A 17,471-nucleotide genomic window follows, 5' to 3' on the forward strand; every position below is an offset into this window, starting at 1 on the left:
GGCAATGTTGCAATGAAGGTCGGTCCTTTGCTGCACTGCTACTCCGTACAGTAGATATTTTTAGAGTGCTGAGTGGAAGTGCATCAAAAGTTAAAAGGTAATAGACTCAGATCTGATCAGGTGAAATGATATTCCCGAGTCATATTAACTAATCAATTATGATAGATAGATCACCTGGTTAGTTAACTGGTAACACAAATAGCCAGCCTCAAACAATAGAGTAATAGACGCTGTCAGCCATCACCCAATCTGGCTAGTCCTGCCTCCGTAGGCTGCCGCATTATTCAGTCTCTTTGTTCATATCACCACAGCCCCAAGGCGTTAACTCTTTGTGATCGCCCTGTGGCTGTCTTTTCTCAAGTCTAGACAAGAGTCTGTAGAGTCTTGTTGAGGGCGGCTTCTTCTGATGCTGTGTAACTCTACTCCATTGAGATTCCAAATTAACGTGGCTGTCGAAGGCTACAGCCTACTTCCGTGCAGCCATATATTGACAGTCACCCACTATCTTATCTCATAACTCTTCACTTATCTACTGATCTACATCTACATCTACTGATCTACACTGATGGCGAATCCCCTTGGAAAAGGCCAGTCGGCCGGCGGCTGGAAATCATGGACAACCAGGAAGAAGCTGTTCGTTCTCTCGCTGGTCCTCCTCATCATCGTCGCTCTGGGAGTCGGTCTCGGCGTCGGACTAGGCATCGGTCTGGGCGGCGGCGGAGAAGGTGGTGAAGAAGGCTCAGGCGGGGAGACCACAACGCCCGAAGGCAACTACACAACAGCCAAATGGCAGCCAGCCGTGGGAACAAAATGGCAGATCGAGCTGCTAAACCCGTTGAACGACACCTCCGTCGACGCAGAGATATACGACATCGACCTGTTCACCAACGACCAGTCCACCATCGCAGGACTACAGCAAGCCGGCCGCAAAGTCATCTGCTACTTCTCCGCAGGCAGCTACGAGAACTGGCGACCGGACAAGGACAAGTTCAAGGACTCGGATCTGGGCAACGACCTGGCCGACTGGCCCGGCGAAAAATGGCTGAACATCAGCTCGGCAAACGTGCGGCAGATCATGCTTGCCCGGCTGGACATGGCGCGCGACAAGGGCTGCGACGGGGTGGACCCGGACAATGTCGACGGGTACGACAATGACAACGGGCTGGACCTGACGCAGGCGGACTCGGTCAGCTTTGTGAATTTCCTGGCGAATGCGGCGCATGCGCGGAATATGTCGGTCGGGTTGAAGAACGCGGGGGATATCATCCCGTCGGTGATCAAGAACATGCAGTGGAGTGTCAACGAGCAGTGTGCGCAGTACAAGGAGTGCGATACCTACGCCGTGTTTCCGCAGAATGGCAAGCCGGTGTTTCACATCGAGTACCCCAAGGGGGATGAAACCAACAATGATCTGTCCGTGACGGCCAACCAGAAGGACGCGGCCTGTGAGTTTGCGGGCTCGGCCAATTTTTCGACTGTCATTAAGAATATGAATCTGAACAATTGGGTTGAATATTGTTAGGCCTCCACTCCTTAGGAGTGGTCGGGCCTAGAGACGAGCATGAATACGGAGTGCATGGGCGGAGTTGGTTTCATTGATCTGACTGTTGATGTTCTATCTGTTTCTATCTTACTTGAGTATCTAATTATATCTGTCTGTCTGCATCGTGATGTCTCAGTTTCATACAGCGATCAACATGATACACGGGATGTAAACATCTCTCTCACACATCTTGGCCTTCACAGCACTCCACTCCTAGCATTGGAACTTGGCGACTCCGTATCTGTATCAGGTAATAGCCGCCGTCCACAACCCTCAGGCATGAACCAGCGGAGAACACAGCAGTGCGAACTCCGAACTGCGAAATGCAAACAGCCCACTGGATACTGATCTGGACTCACTCAACTGCGCGACTCGTAGATCGAAGACTATCTCCGAATGAAACACTAGCCGCGGAATACCTCCTCTAGTCCATTTTCCGTCCGAGTGGATAGCAGTGGATCAGTCTCACTCAGTCTAGTACTAGTAGTCAGCGGCAAAAGCCAAACAGAGTTTTCTCTAGAACTCTATGGATTGACCGATAGACCGATTGACCATGATTGAGTTTGCTAGTTTGATGCTCGGCTGCAAACTGCTGCTGGCTTTAAAAAAACCCTTGTAACCTGACGTGGAAAAGTTGACTTGGCGCCAACCTGCGATCCACCGACCGGTCGGCGGTCAGTGTGGACTGTGGACCGGGCCATCTGATAGATAAATATAAAGGGTCGGGTAATCCTAAACACAAAGGTCGTAGATAGAGTTTGTCATGGCGCCGTGGTTCTTTGGTTCGGTTTGTTTTGTTTTGGGTCTGGGTCCTCAGGAACAGACTAGACCAGACCAGAAGACCTGGACCTAATTAATTAATATGTGTGGGTGGGTTTTCTCGGGAACTAAGTTGCCAGAATTCAAGCTGATATTTCAGTGGATATTCTTCAGACTAACTACTCAGTAAGACGATTATATCAGATCAAATACTCCGTACAATTCCGAATAGAGTAGCTAAATGCCAACACAGAAGATACGAAAAAAAAAGAGTGGACCTGTTCTTCTCCGAAACAAAGGCCCGAAACTAACTCATGAAACGAGCCGCGGTATTGGCATAAACATAATTCCAAATATTGATGTCACAGAATCAAGATGATGTAATAATATACGAGTCATATCGCATCACCACCAGAGAAAACCTACACCATACTCCGGTCCACATGTACGGAGTACTATGTATCTGCTCAATCTATCTCCAGCAATGTGTACTTCGTACTCTCGTTCCCTCACTCTGGTTGCCTCAGCCTCCAACCCAAAGTCCCAAAATCGAAACATCTTCTATAAATATCAAGATTCAGCCAACTGGCATGCCAACCATGGACAACGACAATGGCAACAGCAAGTATCTCTGTAGTTAGTTACATATGTATGTCTTAGTCAAGAGCCCAACAACTGGCCTAATTAATATCTACCTTCCAGATGAGGATAACTCGCGGAGTCCCGGTAGGGTAGAGAAATACCAACGACCTAAATGCCAAGCAGCGCCATCCCATCAGCGCCACCTGCAGGCCAGTTGTTCCCCGTCCACTGATTGTGTATGTTTTAGTCTGGCGGGGATCGCCAATGATGGATGCAGATACCCCCTGCATCATATGCAGTAGTCAGTCTTGGTATGGGACCTATGGGTCCGTTGTACAGGTACATCTACTTCTACCTAGCCGTCCTTCGTATGGAAAAGAAAGAAGTGGGTACGAGTATGGAGGATGATGAATCAATGGCTCAGCCTCAGATCTGGTAGACTGGGACTGGACGCTGTTGAGACGGTTTCACTTCACTCCGATGTTTAGGTCGCTACATCCTAGAGGATGAGTGAGTACTTATTACTTGGCAGTTGGTGGAAGGATTTTAGGTGATTACACAGAATGCATTTAACCATAATTTGGTAAGTATTGTAAGTAGTGCTGAAAAGAAATTTACAGCTTCAAATACAGCCTAGTAGTTACGTTACGTAAGGTCAACTATGTACCTGTACTATACCTCTCCCAACAACATGGAATATCATCATCTATCATAATCATGTCATCATGTCGTCCAAGTGCATGAAGCGACAGGGTAGTTAGTAACCCGCCTATTTTCCCATCAAATCCACAAACTCAGGCCACTGCCGCCCAAAGCTAGCATAGTAATCCGTGTTCAAGTGGGTGATGAAGATCTCGTCTGCAACCTTGCGAACCTGCTTCACCAACCCCCGGAGCGCAGACCCTTCGACGCTTTCTGGGACCGAGTGGATCACCGCACAGAGCTGGCTGCGGTTGCTCTCCGGGATCGCCTCGAACAGGTTGGCCCCATGGCGTTCCTGAAAGGTGTCGTACGTTGCTTCGAACACGACGGTCGAGTCTGCTGTCGACAGGTAGCGAGAGTCAGGGATTGCGCCGGGATTGTGAACCACCTGCAATTATTTAAATCATCTTAGCATTAGCAACTGGACAGGTTTCAGGGAACTGTAAAAAGCAGGGTTGATATACGATGGGAAGGTGGTAAGCGAGGAAAAACAAAAAAAAATATATATATTACCACCGAGGTGGTAATTATACACAGGTAAAACGTACGTAATGATCCGGCCCCAAACCAGGGGTATTTTTCACAACATCGGTCAACTCCTGCAGATACGCCAAGGCATCCTCATCATACTGCTGAGGGGTCTCGTCGAAAAAGATCCCGCGAACAGCTAGAGCCGGGTTGGAAGAGTTCGTTGGCCACGCCGCATACGTCTCGATGTCCCTGCGCACCAGCGAGATATTGCGCGTCGCATAGGTTGTCGCCACATAGCCTAGCAGCCGCACATTTTCGTATGAGCCCAGCTTGGGGATCTCGCGCGTGTAGTTGGCATCAGGCAGGGCGTCGGGTCCTGGTCCGCTCCCTGGATTGATCACAACGGTGAAGTTCACGTCTGGGTGTTTGGAGATCCTGTGTGTGGCGTTAGCTGTTGTCCTCGGTTGCTTTACCAGACGATTCAACTGGCCAGAGGATGACATGACGGAAGGGTCAAGGTGGAACATGGAACGTGGACGGAACATACACATCTTCAAGCGGAGTCCAGGCTCCGGGTGCAGGGTACACATAGAGAGGCACAAAGACCTTGGATTTAGGCCCCATGTCGTTCTTCTTGTGCAGCGTCACCACAACCGCCGGAGGGATCACGACAGCCAGGATAGCAATAAAAACAAAGACAGCCAAGAGGATTCGAGAGCGCCGGCTTTGCAGGCAGCGTCTATTGCTCACGTGTTTTTCCATTGTAATTAAAAATAATCAAAAAGAATTTAAACAAACCTATTCACCGAGTGTCACAGAGGTTCAAGAAGAAACGCATCAAGTGGATTTCCCTAGGACGGACATGGCGCCGGAAGCCTACGAAATAAGTAGTTTGGCTAGTCCAAGTCAGCCCTAGATACATGCTCACCAAGGTTCACTGTTTCTAGTGGATGGGTCGCATCTTTGGTCCAGACAGAAAAAAATCAAACAGTAGTCATGGATAATATGATCCACAGGCATAAAACTAATAATGTGATATGATATGATCTTGGTCCGGGCATCGAACACAATCGCGCGCCCAAAATAGACGAGCGGGGCGGATCTCGACCATGCCATGCAGCAAAGCAAACCAGACCAGACCCTCTAGTCTAGTCTCAGTAGTTAGGCTAAAGTTCGCAGACGAGTTTGTCTCGCTTCCTGAACCTCATGTGGTCCAAGTTCTGGTCCCAAAGATCCTGCCCACGGAGGTAGTAAGTTACCTTTGGTGGAGGCGCTCAAGGCTGGTGTTGGCTCTTCGATGATTCTGACATTGTTCCAGAGAGAGGCAAAGAGGCGATTCATCCTGAAGCATCAAACATCTAGTCTAGGCCTTCCTCCGACGACAGCCTGCCCTCTCGCTTTTTTCCCCATTCGTTTTTTCCCTGTCCGCTCGTTTCCGTGTTTTCATCCTTGACTAGTTGGCTTCTTTTCCTGAGGCTGAGGCCGATTCTTCTTGTTTCCCTTTGATTGATTTTTTCTTTTTTTCCCTTTATACCCATGTTCTGACGAGATCCGGTCCGTCTGGCCCTTTTCCTTCTTGTATCATCTGCATCCAATCGCTTCAATAGTTACCTTCCCGTGTAGATCAAGCGAGTCATCGTACCGTCTTTGCCTGACCCAGCTGGATAGAGCGGACCGCTGCCAGGTGGTGCTTGTTTTGCCCTTGAAGTATAAAACTCTTCCTTCGTTTCTCGATCTGTCGGAATTTATCCAATTCACCCACGTTCGTTGAGCAAATCCGAGCAACCCTTTCTTTTCCAAGTGTGATCGACCTTCTCCCCGGATATCCTATTTGCTTAGCATATCATCTCGGCGTGATCTTCAACTTGATCAACATATCAATGGACAGCTACCAGCAATCCGACGCAAGCACTCCGGTGGAGCCTTGCTCCCCAGGCTGCGTGGACACGCCCGCAACGCAATCGTCCGTCTTGTTTGATGGTCATCTGGACGATCTTCTGCGCCACTTCCCTCTCGACCAGTACATCCTTGTCACTGGCGGCCTCGGCTTCATTGGCAGTCACACAACGTTGGAACTGCTCAAGGCCAATTATAATGTTATTGTGATCGACAACCTCAGCAACTCCTTTCAGATCGTCTTCGACCGCATCAAGCTGTTAGCGTCCAAGTACCATGAGCAGCAGGGGACCAAGATGCCGTCGCTGCACCTGCATGCGCACGACTACCGCGACACTGCTGCTCTCCGGGACCTTTTAGAACAACAGCAGACTCAGACCCGATGGGGGACGACCAAGTCTAAGATCTCGGGTGTCATCCACTTCGCTGCCTACAAGGCAGTGGAGGAGAGCATCCGTAACCCACTCAAGTACTATGCGAACAACGTCAGCGGCCTCATCGACTTTGCCACGACCCTGGGCGACTATGGCATCAAGACCTTCATCTTCTCCTCGTCAGCCACCGTGTACGGCACCTTGGCAACCTCCGGTCTCCCCCTGAAGGAAGAGCTCTGCACTCACAAGGAGGAGATCTATGCCGACCATGACGGGAGTGAACGCATCGTCCAGCCCGGCTGTACAGGCATCACCAACCCCTATGGCCGTACCAAATGGATCTGCGAGGCCATTCTGGCGGACCTCGCCGCCTCCGACCCAGAATGGACCATCGTCGCTCTGCGGTACTTCAACCCCATCGGCTGTGACGAGTCCGGCCTCCTTGGAGAAGACCCCAGACAGACCCCACCAATCTGCTCCCTGTCGTCGTCAAAGTCATGACCGGCGAGTACAAGGAGCTGCAGATGTTCGGCACGGACTGGGATACCGAGGACGGCACCGCAGTCCGGGACTTCATTCACGTCACCGACCTTGCGCGCGGCCACATCGCGGCCCTCAGCGCGGCCAACGAAGGCAAACTGGCCGAGAACTTCCGCACGTTCAACCTGGGAACCGGTCGCGGACACTCCGTCAAAGAAGTAGTCGAGACCATGGAGGATGTCTCCTCCAAGCACATCCCCCGAAGGGCGGCCGATCGCCGCGCGGGTGATGTTGGCTCGTGTGTCGCCGTGGCCGCAAGGTCGCAGCAGGAGCTCAACTGGAAGACGGAAAAGTCACTCAAGGATGCTTGTGTGAGCTTGTGCAATTTCCTGGAAGTCAGTGGGTTGTCTACTTAGTTATGTCGCTGCATGTCACATTTTCTTATTTTCTTTTCTGGTATGGCGTTGGTGGACTTTCTATATCCTTCATCATTTCTGTGTTGTCCTCATTTCGAGCATTGCGGGTTTTGAAAATCTGCTTGTCCTGTTGTTTGGTTTGCATCATTAGAAAAGCATTGTTCGGGTCATAATATTGAGCGACCTTGTTGGACTTGGACACGAACATAATATTACGCAAGTTGCCACATGTTCGGCTTTGTTAGTTATGTGTCATTAACAAAGAATTTTGGAGATTGTTTGTTTTGTTCAGGAGAGAAACAAGCACTCTGTAGACTAGATTTCTAGTATCCCCTCACATGGCCCCAGCGTGGTATCCATGCCCCCATCTGATTGGTTGGTTAGACGAAAATCATCAGTTTCTTGTTCAGCTTCTATACAGCATCAACACTAAGCATGCTGCATGAGTAAAATCCTAGAACAATGTCTTCATTCCATACTACTTAGTAGTTGCAGTACACACTACGCATGTGCTCTGCTTATCTGGCACTAACCCTAACTACTTTGATGCATTCGGGTAAGTTGGCAACGAAGACTATACAACTGAAACTCGACCAAACCAAGTATATATAATGGAGCTTGGACCATGTATATATATTCAGCATACCCTTGAGGTACCAGCCTTTCCTAACAGGTTCTCCAATCCCTAGATCTACTTGTTAGTTCTCAATGGTTTAACTGATCTGTTCAGTGCTTGTGCCTTTTTGCAGCATTACCATCATAGATAATCACAGTATTCCACTTCATCTTTGCACTCAGTGCATGCTACTGCATATATCATCTATGAATGGAACACGCATCAGTGCCACCTAGGATAATGCGTCTACCCATATCCCCCCCCCGTGTTCTTCCTGATGGGATGCGACAAGCTTGATAAATATCAGTTCTTCTCGTTTTCTACCCTACTCGCAATTACACTAAGAATCCAGACTATGTCGACTCACCTGGTCATTGGAAACATCAATCCAAGCACCACTAGCTGACACGTAAGGTTGACAAAGCTTCTCAGCGTAATTCTTGGCATTATAAGTAAGCCTTAAAGGTCTACATATACTGCATCAGCCCGCTCAACAAGTCATAAAGCATAAAACCCATACCTACAACCAGGCAATATCCCAAACACGAGGCGATAAAACCATCATAACCCAAACCAAGCGATCATGTAGACCCAGACTGACCTAACGTATACAGACCAACCAAGCCAGCCCCATCACCACCACCGCATTCCACAAACTCCCCCTCGTCGCCGCCGCCCCAGAGCATCCAACCTGATTAATCTCTCGCGACTGCGCCAGGCAATCATGTAATTGTGCCTTGGTACTCTCCGTAGCATTGCAATACGCGGCGCAGCTCTGCTCGCCGAAGTAGCCTATCGTCCCGTTTACTTCATGGCAGCATTCTCCCAAGGTCGTGTAGGGGTCTTGTGTGGCGTTCCACTGCTGATAGATTGGGACGCCGCAGGTGTTGGGGTAGGTGAGCTCCGGGAGGCCGGTGAGGTTTGCGCAGCGGGAGGGCCGATTGATGCCATTGTTGTGTTTTGGCGATGTCAGCAATTTGAGTGCTACTTCGTGTCCTATTGAGTGTTAGTAGTTGTAGTATCTAGTGGGAGGAGAGCTTACTGATAGTTGGTTGAAGTGCAGGATAGATGTTTGATTAAGGAGAATTGTCAAGAGGTTAACAAAGTAGGTGCTGTCAGCAAAAGGAAAATGAGAAGAAATCTCACAGAGATCTTACATGGGGAACATGATCAATGAGGTTACATCGTTCCATAACTTAATCACTAGATATAGTCTTCCCATGTTGCTGTCTTGCCTTGTCTTGCCTGTTTGCGTTAGTGGTAGTAGTTATTAGTTAGCCATGCGGGATGGCTGTACGGTTGTACCCACTGTCTAGCATTTAGTTAGTTGGAATTCGAGTTTGATCTCAACTATCATCTACTTCTTATGATCTTATCAGCGGTAGTTTGATAGATCATAGAACCGGCATGCGCAGCGGATGTCATCAGGGGTGGCTGTTTCAAGCTTTATTTTCATCTATAAGCTTATTTTGAGCTGAGGGACACCAGCATACATGGTAACTATATACTATAGTTACCTCATGACCACCCAGTCACTTGACCAGAATCGTATGTCCACCAGTATATATGTTATAAACCAATCTCTTGAACAACTCTGCAGCCTGATAGTGAATATATTAAGCTTGAATCCTCTTACATAACATTTCAGCATAGGGGCCTTGGCTGCTTAGCCGAAAAGATAAAAGGGTATTGGACCCTTGGCCTTTATAAAGATAGTTCCTTTGTGTGAACATGTTTACCTCGTCCTGAGGTGGTTCATGAAGTATAGTACGTACTACGTCATATTTGATCGCCATCAGCTTTGAAATTGATCATACAATCTAGCTATGTTGAATTACCCTGGTTCACTCGCAGGATTACCTACATATGATTCCCATCATGCTATCTTTGAGGGATTAAGCGGCGTTACACAAATTTGAGCAGCTTAAGCACCCATTGACCTAGGTAGAAGCGGGATGGAACCCCCTGTCATATCTTGGGCCCTGGTAGCATTGGTCTTGGGTGCTAAGCGATGGCCCCAACCACTATAGTAAGTGTCCACCTCGACTCACAGTACACATACGGATGAGGAACATACAGTCTATGAAGGTTGGCGACAGAAACCCCCACCAGAACTACCGATGCAAGAAGCTCAGCGTAAGTCGAGATGTTTTCCCACTACCAATGAGTCAATGACTGACACGTGCCCTGGAAAACATGAACTACGGCAGTGCACAATCCTGCTCAGTGGAAGCCAGCAATCCAAATCGTACACGATAAGCTGGACAGCGAGTGCGTCCGCGGCCAGGTGGATTTCTGGCGGATTTTCCGTGATAGAGAGCTGGACGACGGGCAATACGTACTCGTGCAACGGCGGCCTTCATGAGACTATCTGTGTCCGGTCCAATACTGCTCATACGGCATATACCATCCGGGACACCATGTGGAACAGATATATGGGCTATGCGCCTGACAACCATGGGCCTGACTATGTCATGATCTCTCCCAATATCGACAATAAGGGTGGTCTGCCGGAGCCAGGGAGAGAAATACTGGGATAAGAGTGGCCGTACCGGTGGACCATGATCCGTCTCAGAAGAATGAGTAGGTTAGCAGGAAGCGCAATGGAGAAGGTGACGGAGGTCGAAGTATGTACATTAATGGCATCTGCTGTTTACCAGGAAGAGGTTCTATTATTTAGGTCAGAGAAAAGGAGATAGCTCTGGTGTTGTTAGAATGAAAATAGCTGAAAACGCCTCGTGAATAGAGAGACAGCATGTATAACATATTAAAGCTACTTCGAATACCGACTTTCATGACTCCAGGGTAGCCTTCTTCGCCTCCATCGTTGCAGACTGCCTTAGCTGTCCAACTCAAAATGTCTCTATGTGTAAGAAATTGTTCATCTCCAGTACACCACTAAAGCGGCTGAGTCAGGAGTCCTCCAGTCTCCGCTGAGAAGCAACTATCTAATTGTCATACAGTGCTCATGTGCCACGCATTTCAGAAGTGGAAGTTGCTTTTAGTTTAGTTCTTGAGATGAGTAGAAAACCTAAGGCATGAACACTGCCTTCCCATATCTCAAATCACGTGACCACTACCTCCGGCTTGGCATCAAATTCATTCCGCAGTTTTCAGATACGGCTTCATATCCAAATCCACCTCAACACGCATTATTTAAGTCCACGGCAAATTAACCAGCCGTGAGAACGCGAAGGGATATACTCATCAATCCTTTTTGACACATACAAACCAACCAACAAAATGATCTGCCGCCGGTGCCGAACGAGCATCCTCTCCCAACTCCAACCCCAACCCACAGTGTCATGGACAGCCTCATCATGCACACGCCAGCTTCCCATCCACCGCAGCCAATTCCGTACCTACAGTGACGGCAAACCCACCGTATTTGCCTCACCTCCCCCGCCCAGCCCTCGCCAACCCGTCGGCGCCGACATCACCATCCCCTCGGCCATCTCGTCCGCGACCCCCGGCGTGTCGCAGCCGCTGAGCACCCCCGAAGAAAGCGTCCACGTGGACGTCAACCCCGAGAAGCCGGCGCCGGCGACCGTCAAGCCTGCTTCCGAGCAGACGCCTAGCATTGCGCCTGCGGGGACGAAGCTGAACGGGCTGAATTACTTCAAGAACAAGCCGGATGTGTTTGCGTTGGAGGACTCGGAGTATCCCGATTGGTTGTGGGGGTTATTGGAGGATGGAAAGAAAGCGAAGAAGGAGGGAGGGGTGGATCCTAGTAGTACGTTTCTTTGTTTTTTTCACTTCCCCTGTTGCTTTTGGAATGGTTTGTGATGGGTCTATGCTGACACTTCCCAGCTCTGAATAAGAAACAGCGGAAACGCTACGAGAAGAAAATGGCTGCGCGGGCGGCGACGCTGCCGCCTCAGATTCCCGTTCATCATCATGCTACGGATATCACGCCTGCGGAGTATAACCATGAACGGGCGGACGATGTTCTTGCGTTGGCGGCTGAGAGCATTGAGAAGCGGACGGAGATTACGAAGAGCGCGAGAGATGCTCGGAGGAAGGCGATTAGGGAGGCGAACTTCCTGCGGGGCTGTGAGTGGTTTCAACTGGTTTGACGGGGCAGGTTATGCCATGGTGATTGAGAGGATATGTACGATGCGTTGCTGCGGATGGTATAGAGTGTCTGGTCTGGCAACGTGCTAAGTGTATTTTTATCTCACTGTTCATCCCTGATATAGGCGATAGGGCGCTGAATGGGACATTTTCCCTTTTTTTTTTTTTTTTTTTTTTTTCGTTTTCTGCTGCGCTTGCACTAAAATTTGCTTCTACGCTAACGGGTATATCATGTCGATCCTGCCCTCCTATATACATTATCAAGCTAGACATCTACTTGGCAACCGGCCAGTCCTTCTCCTCACCCTGTCCCTCAACCCACGGGACACAAGCCTCCCACAATGCCTTCAACTCCCCTTGGCCAACATCCAGCAGCTCCCGCCAAAGCTCCTTATCCGACCTCTCCGCCCACGCCAGGAACGAAGCCACAATGAAATCCGCATACCCGGCCTTCTCCCCTTCAAAAAAGGGGCCCGTCTTCCCCAACCTCCCCCGCAGCATCTGCGCCAGCCCCTCCATCTCCTTCTTGATCTCGTCCGTCGCCTGCTTTACTGCCTGGGGATCCCGCGGCCGCACCTCGGACAGCGGCTTGCCGAACCACGCGGACCGCGTCTTGATGAAGTATTCTCTCCCCTTGTCGTCAAGGAACTTGGCGACGTTGGGGACGATGAGCGGGCGGGCCTTGTTGACCGCGCTGGTTATGAGCTTGCCGACTGCGATGGTGAGCGCGTAGCTTGCGTCGCCGGAGGGGAAGAGCGACGGGGTGGGATAGTGCTGGTCCAAATGGCAGGCGATGGCGAAGGAGTCCATGAGGGTGCCGGTGGGGTTGGACGTGACGGTCGGCTTGTGGTTGATTGCGGGGAGGGTGTAGCGGATTCCGTCTGGGTTGGCGGGAACGGCGAGGGAGGACAGGAGGGGCGCGATGTCGGGGTAGGAGACCCAGCTTTGGGTGTAGGGGATGCGCTTGTAGTTTAGGACCATTCGGGTTTTGATGGTGTTTGGGGACCATGATTTCGAAGATCCTGGGAACTGGTCAGTTACTCGGTAGGGGACAAGAGGGATTGTGTTCGCACCTGGGAGGGTCGACGTGATGTCGAAGAAATGGACTGGTGAGTCGCTTGCCATTGCGTTATACGGTCGTACTTGTGTGCTTGAGATGTTTCGTAGCAGTTTCAGGGGCTCTTGGAGGCTTCATTGTTGCTTATGAGTCTTGAGTCTTACTACGGCGGGAGCGGGGCTCGGGGCAGTGATTTATCAGCAGTTGGTGCGGAGAGTCTCCAAGGTATCCGTGGTCCATTGTCCGTGATAGTTTCCAGTACCTGATATTCTGGTTACCACGCGGATGACAGGCCAGTTTCCTACAAATACTCGACCGTGGGTGGATTTGAGGCTTTTAAGACTACCGCTGTACCTTAGTGTGCTGTACTTCTTGCCATGCAGCGAGCTCAGCTTACGACCTGAAGGCACTGCAGTCTGGCACTGACTGACTCATGCCATTTTGAAGGCGCAGTTGTACAGATACATCAACTGTCAACAGTCTCGTAGGAAGTGTATATTCTCCGTCCTAATCACTGTCAATCTCCACTGGCTATGAGAAAGAAACAGAAACACAGAGCTCTCTGGGCTCACCGCTGCTCCCCACTTCGACTGGGGACGACGATCAATCATATGACAGGAGGTAGTCATTAGTATGAGGGAGATTTGGATATAGCAAAGACACGGTATGGAGACGAACAGCTCAGCATCTTATCTTCCTTTAGAGATGTAGAAGACTCAATCAATGCAAGTCGTACTTCTCTAGACTCTCAGTGAAGAAAGAAAAAAATATCGTAGCGACCGTCGTGGCTTATCGGTCTCTGGATGATTGCAGATTACCCCGCGTCGTCGATAAACATCAACCTCATTTCATCTTAGGCATCTGCAATCAACCATACACTCTGTATATTTCCTAAGCTATTCAAGCTCCAAAAGTTGATCATCACCATAATGGATAGACTCGGTCCAGTCAATCTTCACGGTGGCTCAGCCCAGAACAGCCAAGTCCGCGCCGAGTGGAGAAAACAGACAGCGTCGAAACGAGCCAGCTCAGCACCATCTTCCCGTGTTTCCTTTTCATCGTCGTGACTTAAACTTCTATTCTTTGTGGTGATCTCTGCCATCCCCTGCGTCCTGATCGCTGTAGCCGACTCAAACTGTTTGTGCGATTGTCCTTTTCAGCTGCTGTATCACATTCCACCCAGCGCACATTGAGGACCAGGCAATCGTACCGGCAACGCAAGGCAGCGGTAGGTCGAATCTGCACACTACAGAGCTGCATCGTCAAGTCGATCAATACAGACACAAGGATGGAAACGACGGACGAACTCACTGGTCGTGCTGCTAGCATTTCTCTCGAGTCAGCAAAACCCGCTCGGTCGATCCAAGTGCAGCCCGGCCCATTGTCCTCCCATCTGGACAAGGTCTATGCATCCTTGACTTCCACCTCGACCGCTGATTTTATCAAGGATGTACAAAAAGAAGACATCGCCGGTAGCGCTGGGGCCACAAATCCCCTCGCGTCCTTGGCAGCATTCCATGCGTACATGTCCAGCCCGGCGTCTGATGCTCTGCGTCCGGCCAAAGGTCAGGACTTGTCGGCACCGATCACAGATTATTACATCTCGTCCAGTCACAACACCTATTTGACGGGTAATCAGCTGTACAGCGATGCTGCAGCGGCTGCATATACCAACGTATGTCTCACCTGATCATTTCTTTGCTGAATTGTCGGCCTGAGGGGGAAATACTGCATAGTGCTTACAGGCCTCTTCATGCGGGCTGATGTAATGCACTGTCGAATACTTCCCCTCCTTACTTGGTCCGTCTGAGTAATGGTTGTCACCTTCACTGACTTTTACTAGGTACTTCTGAGTGGCTGTAGATGTGTTGAAATCGATGTTTGGGACGGAGATGCGGACGATGACAGCGTTTCTGGTGATGACACAAGCAGCAGCAGTAGTAGCGATTCGAGCTCTGATGAAGAAAAGCCCAGTCGCCGTAAGAAGCAGGACGTACCAAAGACGGATGGTAGCACACAGTCAACCAAGGCAACATCGCGGCGCAAGGGCCTCTCGTCCAAATTCGGAAGCCTGCTGGGACGCAAATCATCGCCTGCTAACGGAGCCACTGATAAACCTGCATCAACTGCTACCGCTGCTGCTGTAGACACTGCAGCGCAAATCCTACGCCGTCCGGAGCCCCGGGTGCTCCATGGTCACACGCTGACCAAAGGAACCAAGTTCCGCGATGTTTGCTATGCGATTCGCGACAGCGCCTTCGTGGCAAGTGATCTGCCGGTGATTGTCAGTTTGGAGGTGCACACATGCATCGAACAGCAGGCGACCATGGTGGAGATCATGGAGGAGGCGTTCAAGGGAATGTTGATCGAAGTCACCCCGGAGCTTGAAGCTACTCAGGCCCCGCCTCCTCTGGAGACCTTGAAACGCAAGATCCTCATCAAGGTCAAGTGGGTTCCAGCAACAGGTCACGGCCAAGGCGAAGCGCAGAAGGACGATCAGACCGACGCGCTCGATACACCTCCCTCCGCAAATCAGGACGGTCAACCTGCACCAGCCAAACCGTCCAAGGTCCTACACTCCCTAAGCAGGCTAGCGGTTTTTACCAAAGGGTTCTCCTTCCGCCACTTCACCCAGCCAGGTAAGCCATTGCACCATAGAACTGGCCGCTAGCGTATCACCGCGGTAGATAGTACCAGTAAGTACTGACTGACCTGACGAAATCCAGAGGCCAAAGTACCCGGACACGTGTTCTCCCTCTCCGAAAACGCCGCACGAGAGGCCTACGCCAAAGACCGCGACGGCCTCCTCGAGCACAACCGCCACTTCTTCATGCGCGTCTACCCCTACGGACTGCGCGTCAACTCCTCCAACCCTGACCCAACCTTCTTCTGGCGCTGCGGCGCCCAGATCGTCGCCCTGAACTGGCAAAACCTCGATAAGGGCATGATGCTCAACCGCGGCATGTTCACCGGCGAGCCCGGCTGGGTCCTCAAGCCCCAGGGCTACCGCAGCTCCGATCCCCCCTCCGCCCCCGTGAAGCGCCAACAGCTCGACCTTTCCATCGAAATTCTCGCGGGTCAGAACCTCCCCTTGCCCCCGGGGGATACCAAGGAGTCCGGCTTCCGGCCCTACGTCAGCTGCTACCTGCATGTGGAGTGCCCAGACGAGGAGAACGGCTTCCCGCCGGGAGGCGACAACACCACCGACTCGGACAAGACGAGCTACAAGCGCAGCATCAAGAGCGCCACAGGCACGAACCCGGATTTCGGCGCGCAGATGATCCAGTTCCCGACTTTGCAGGGTGTCATTGAGGAGTTGACTTTTGTTAGGTACAATCCCATCCTTCTCTACGAGTCTCACACAAGTCTAATACAGATACAGATTTAAAGTCAAAGACGACGAGCTCGGCCGAGACTCCCTAGCCGCCTGGGCATGTCTCAAACTCAGCCGTCTGCAGCAGGGCTATCGACTGATCCATCTCCATGACTGCTCTGGGGCAGAAGCCGGTGCTGTCTTGTTAGTCCGGATCACCAAGGTTCTCTCCTAAGTAGCGATTCGCCAATTGCCGATTGGCCAAAACAAGGATCCATAGTTGAGCCTTGAGTGGTAGCAATGACGATGTATCCATATGCATATGCATCACCCTTCCAGTGGGGCTGGAACTGGGACTGAAACTGGGACTTGGAAATTTTAGACATCTTAACCAGACAGATCAATTCAAATCCTCAAGTCAGACCCATTCGGCCCGCAATTGCACATGCTACATATGGGGTACTCGGCACTCGGCCCTTGTCTAATTAACCTGTCACACAAGCTTCATGCAGGGCTCTACCTTGTTCGACGCTTCATCTAGAAAGACAAAAGAGAAACATTCTGAACACCCCACCCCTCCGCCTAAAAAAGGGAATATGCAAGTTGTTTGCCTGCAGTGAGAGCACTTTGGATAAATCAGCCGGAAGGCTCATGCTCATGCCATGCATTGCAGTTCTGGGCGCATATGACCTGATTAGACCATTCCAGCGTCGTTGACGATTAGCTGCAGCTACTTGCATTTGACTGCAACTATCCTTGACTTTCGGATACTTCGTTATTGATTTTATTCTTGAATTCGAGCGCGTTTGTCCCAGTTGAACCTGCGGGCCTGCAAGCAGGTAGATGAAGAAACACATTACGGAGTACTCGTAGAGTCTTGTGGAGTCACTATTCAGCGGACCGCATGGAGTCTCCGCAATAAACATAGCATTGATTAGCGAAATAGACTATCCCCATAGGTCTTGATCACGCCTGAACGATCTATCAAGCGTCAGGGGCTTAGAAGGTTTCATTACAACCGCGATAGTCTGGCGGTGTGGGTGAATACGACCATATTCATCAGCCTGCAGAGACTGTCATTACTCAAACCCCTCTCGAGAGAAACGGAGAGGGAAGTTTGCTGGGCCTGTCACACAAAGTATATTGATTGCTGCTATATTTGATCTGGCAGGAGGTGGAAAAGTGACC

General features: G+C 50.6%; 7 protein-coding genes across 7 annotated transcripts; 5 read left to right on the forward strand and 2 right to left on the reverse strand.

Annotated features, from left to right (window-relative positions):
- The first annotated feature begins 218 nt into the window (after positions 1–218).
- Positions 219–1,919, forward strand: P174DRAFT_443800 (endo alpha-1,4 polygalactosaminidase). The gene has a single exon (XM_024827918.1). It carries the CDS (start codon positions 566–568, stop codon positions 1,520–1,522), a length of 957 nt encoding a protein of 318 aa, XP_024680414.1. The 5' UTR covers positions 219–565; the 3' UTR covers positions 1,523–1,919.
- Positions 1,920–3,452: 1,533 nt separating this feature from the next.
- Positions 3,453–5,074, reverse strand: P174DRAFT_443801 (spherulation-specific family 4 protein). The gene is made up of 3 exons (XM_024827919.1): positions 4,605–5,074; positions 4,135–4,492; positions 3,453–3,974 (listed from the first exon to the last, which is right to left on the reverse strand). Exons 1-3 carry the CDS (start codon positions 4,817–4,819, stop codon positions 3,654–3,656), a joined length of 894 nt encoding a protein of 297 aa, XP_024680415.1. The 5' UTR covers positions 4,820–5,074; the 3' UTR covers positions 3,453–3,653.
- An 863-nt stretch (positions 5,075–5,937) lies between these two features.
- On the forward strand, positions 5,938–8,534 carry P174DRAFT_422965 (NAD-dependent epimerase/dehydratase family protein; the record flags this gene model as incomplete). Its single annotated transcript, XM_024825096.1, has 3 exons — positions 5,938–6,751; positions 6,823–7,178; positions 8,454–8,534. 3 exons carry the CDS (start codon positions 5,938–5,940, stop codon positions 8,532–8,534), a joined length of 1,251 nt encoding a protein of 416 aa, XP_024680416.1.
- Positions 8,535–9,921: 1,387 nt separating this feature from the next.
- Positions 9,922–10,482, forward strand: P174DRAFT_453081 (uncharacterized protein; the record flags this gene model as incomplete). The annotated part of the gene is made up of 2 exons (XM_024829131.1): positions 9,922–9,975; positions 10,050–10,482. 2 exons carry the CDS (start codon positions 9,922–9,924, stop codon positions 10,377–10,379), a joined length of 384 nt encoding a protein of 127 aa, XP_024680417.1. The 3' UTR covers positions 10,380–10,482.
- A 496-nt stretch (positions 10,483–10,978) lies between these two features.
- On the forward strand, positions 10,979–12,003 carry P174DRAFT_505836 (mitochondrial 54S ribosomal protein mL54; the record flags this gene model as incomplete). Its single annotated transcript, XM_024831281.1, has 3 exons — positions 10,979–11,572; positions 11,650–11,892; positions 11,924–12,003. The coding sequence occupies exons 1-3, from the start codon at positions 11,083–11,085 to the stop codon at positions 12,001–12,003; spliced, it is 813 nt and encodes a 270-aa protein (XP_024680418.1). The 5' UTR covers positions 10,979–11,082.
- A 183-nt stretch (positions 12,004–12,186) lies between these two features.
- Positions 12,187–13,038, reverse strand: P174DRAFT_373989 (glutathione S-transferase family protein; the record flags this gene model as incomplete). The annotated part of the gene is made up of 2 exons (XM_024822546.1): positions 12,187–12,935; positions 12,987–13,038. The coding sequence occupies 2 exons, from the start codon at positions 13,036–13,038 to the stop codon at positions 12,187–12,189; spliced, it is 801 nt and encodes a 266-aa protein (XP_024680419.1).
- A 1,220-nt stretch (positions 13,039–14,258) lies between these two features.
- P174DRAFT_462333 (putative phosphoinositide-specific phospholipase C) lies at positions 14,259–16,518 on the forward strand (the record flags this gene model as incomplete). The annotated part of the gene is made up of 4 exons (XM_024830114.1): positions 14,259–14,645; positions 14,814–15,609; positions 15,697–16,300; positions 16,353–16,518. 4 exons carry the CDS (start codon positions 14,259–14,261, stop codon positions 16,516–16,518), a joined length of 1,953 nt encoding a protein of 650 aa, XP_024680420.1.
- Between the last annotated feature and the right edge of the window lie 953 nt (positions 16,519–17,471).

The sequence above is a fragment of the Aspergillus novofumigatus genome (assembly GCF_002847465.1).
Source record: "Aspergillus novofumigatus IBT 16806 chromosome Unknown P174scaffold_6, whole genome shotgun sequence".
In the NCBI taxonomy this organism is placed as follows: domain Eukaryota; kingdom Fungi; phylum Ascomycota; class Eurotiomycetes; order Eurotiales; family Aspergillaceae; genus Aspergillus; species Aspergillus novofumigatus.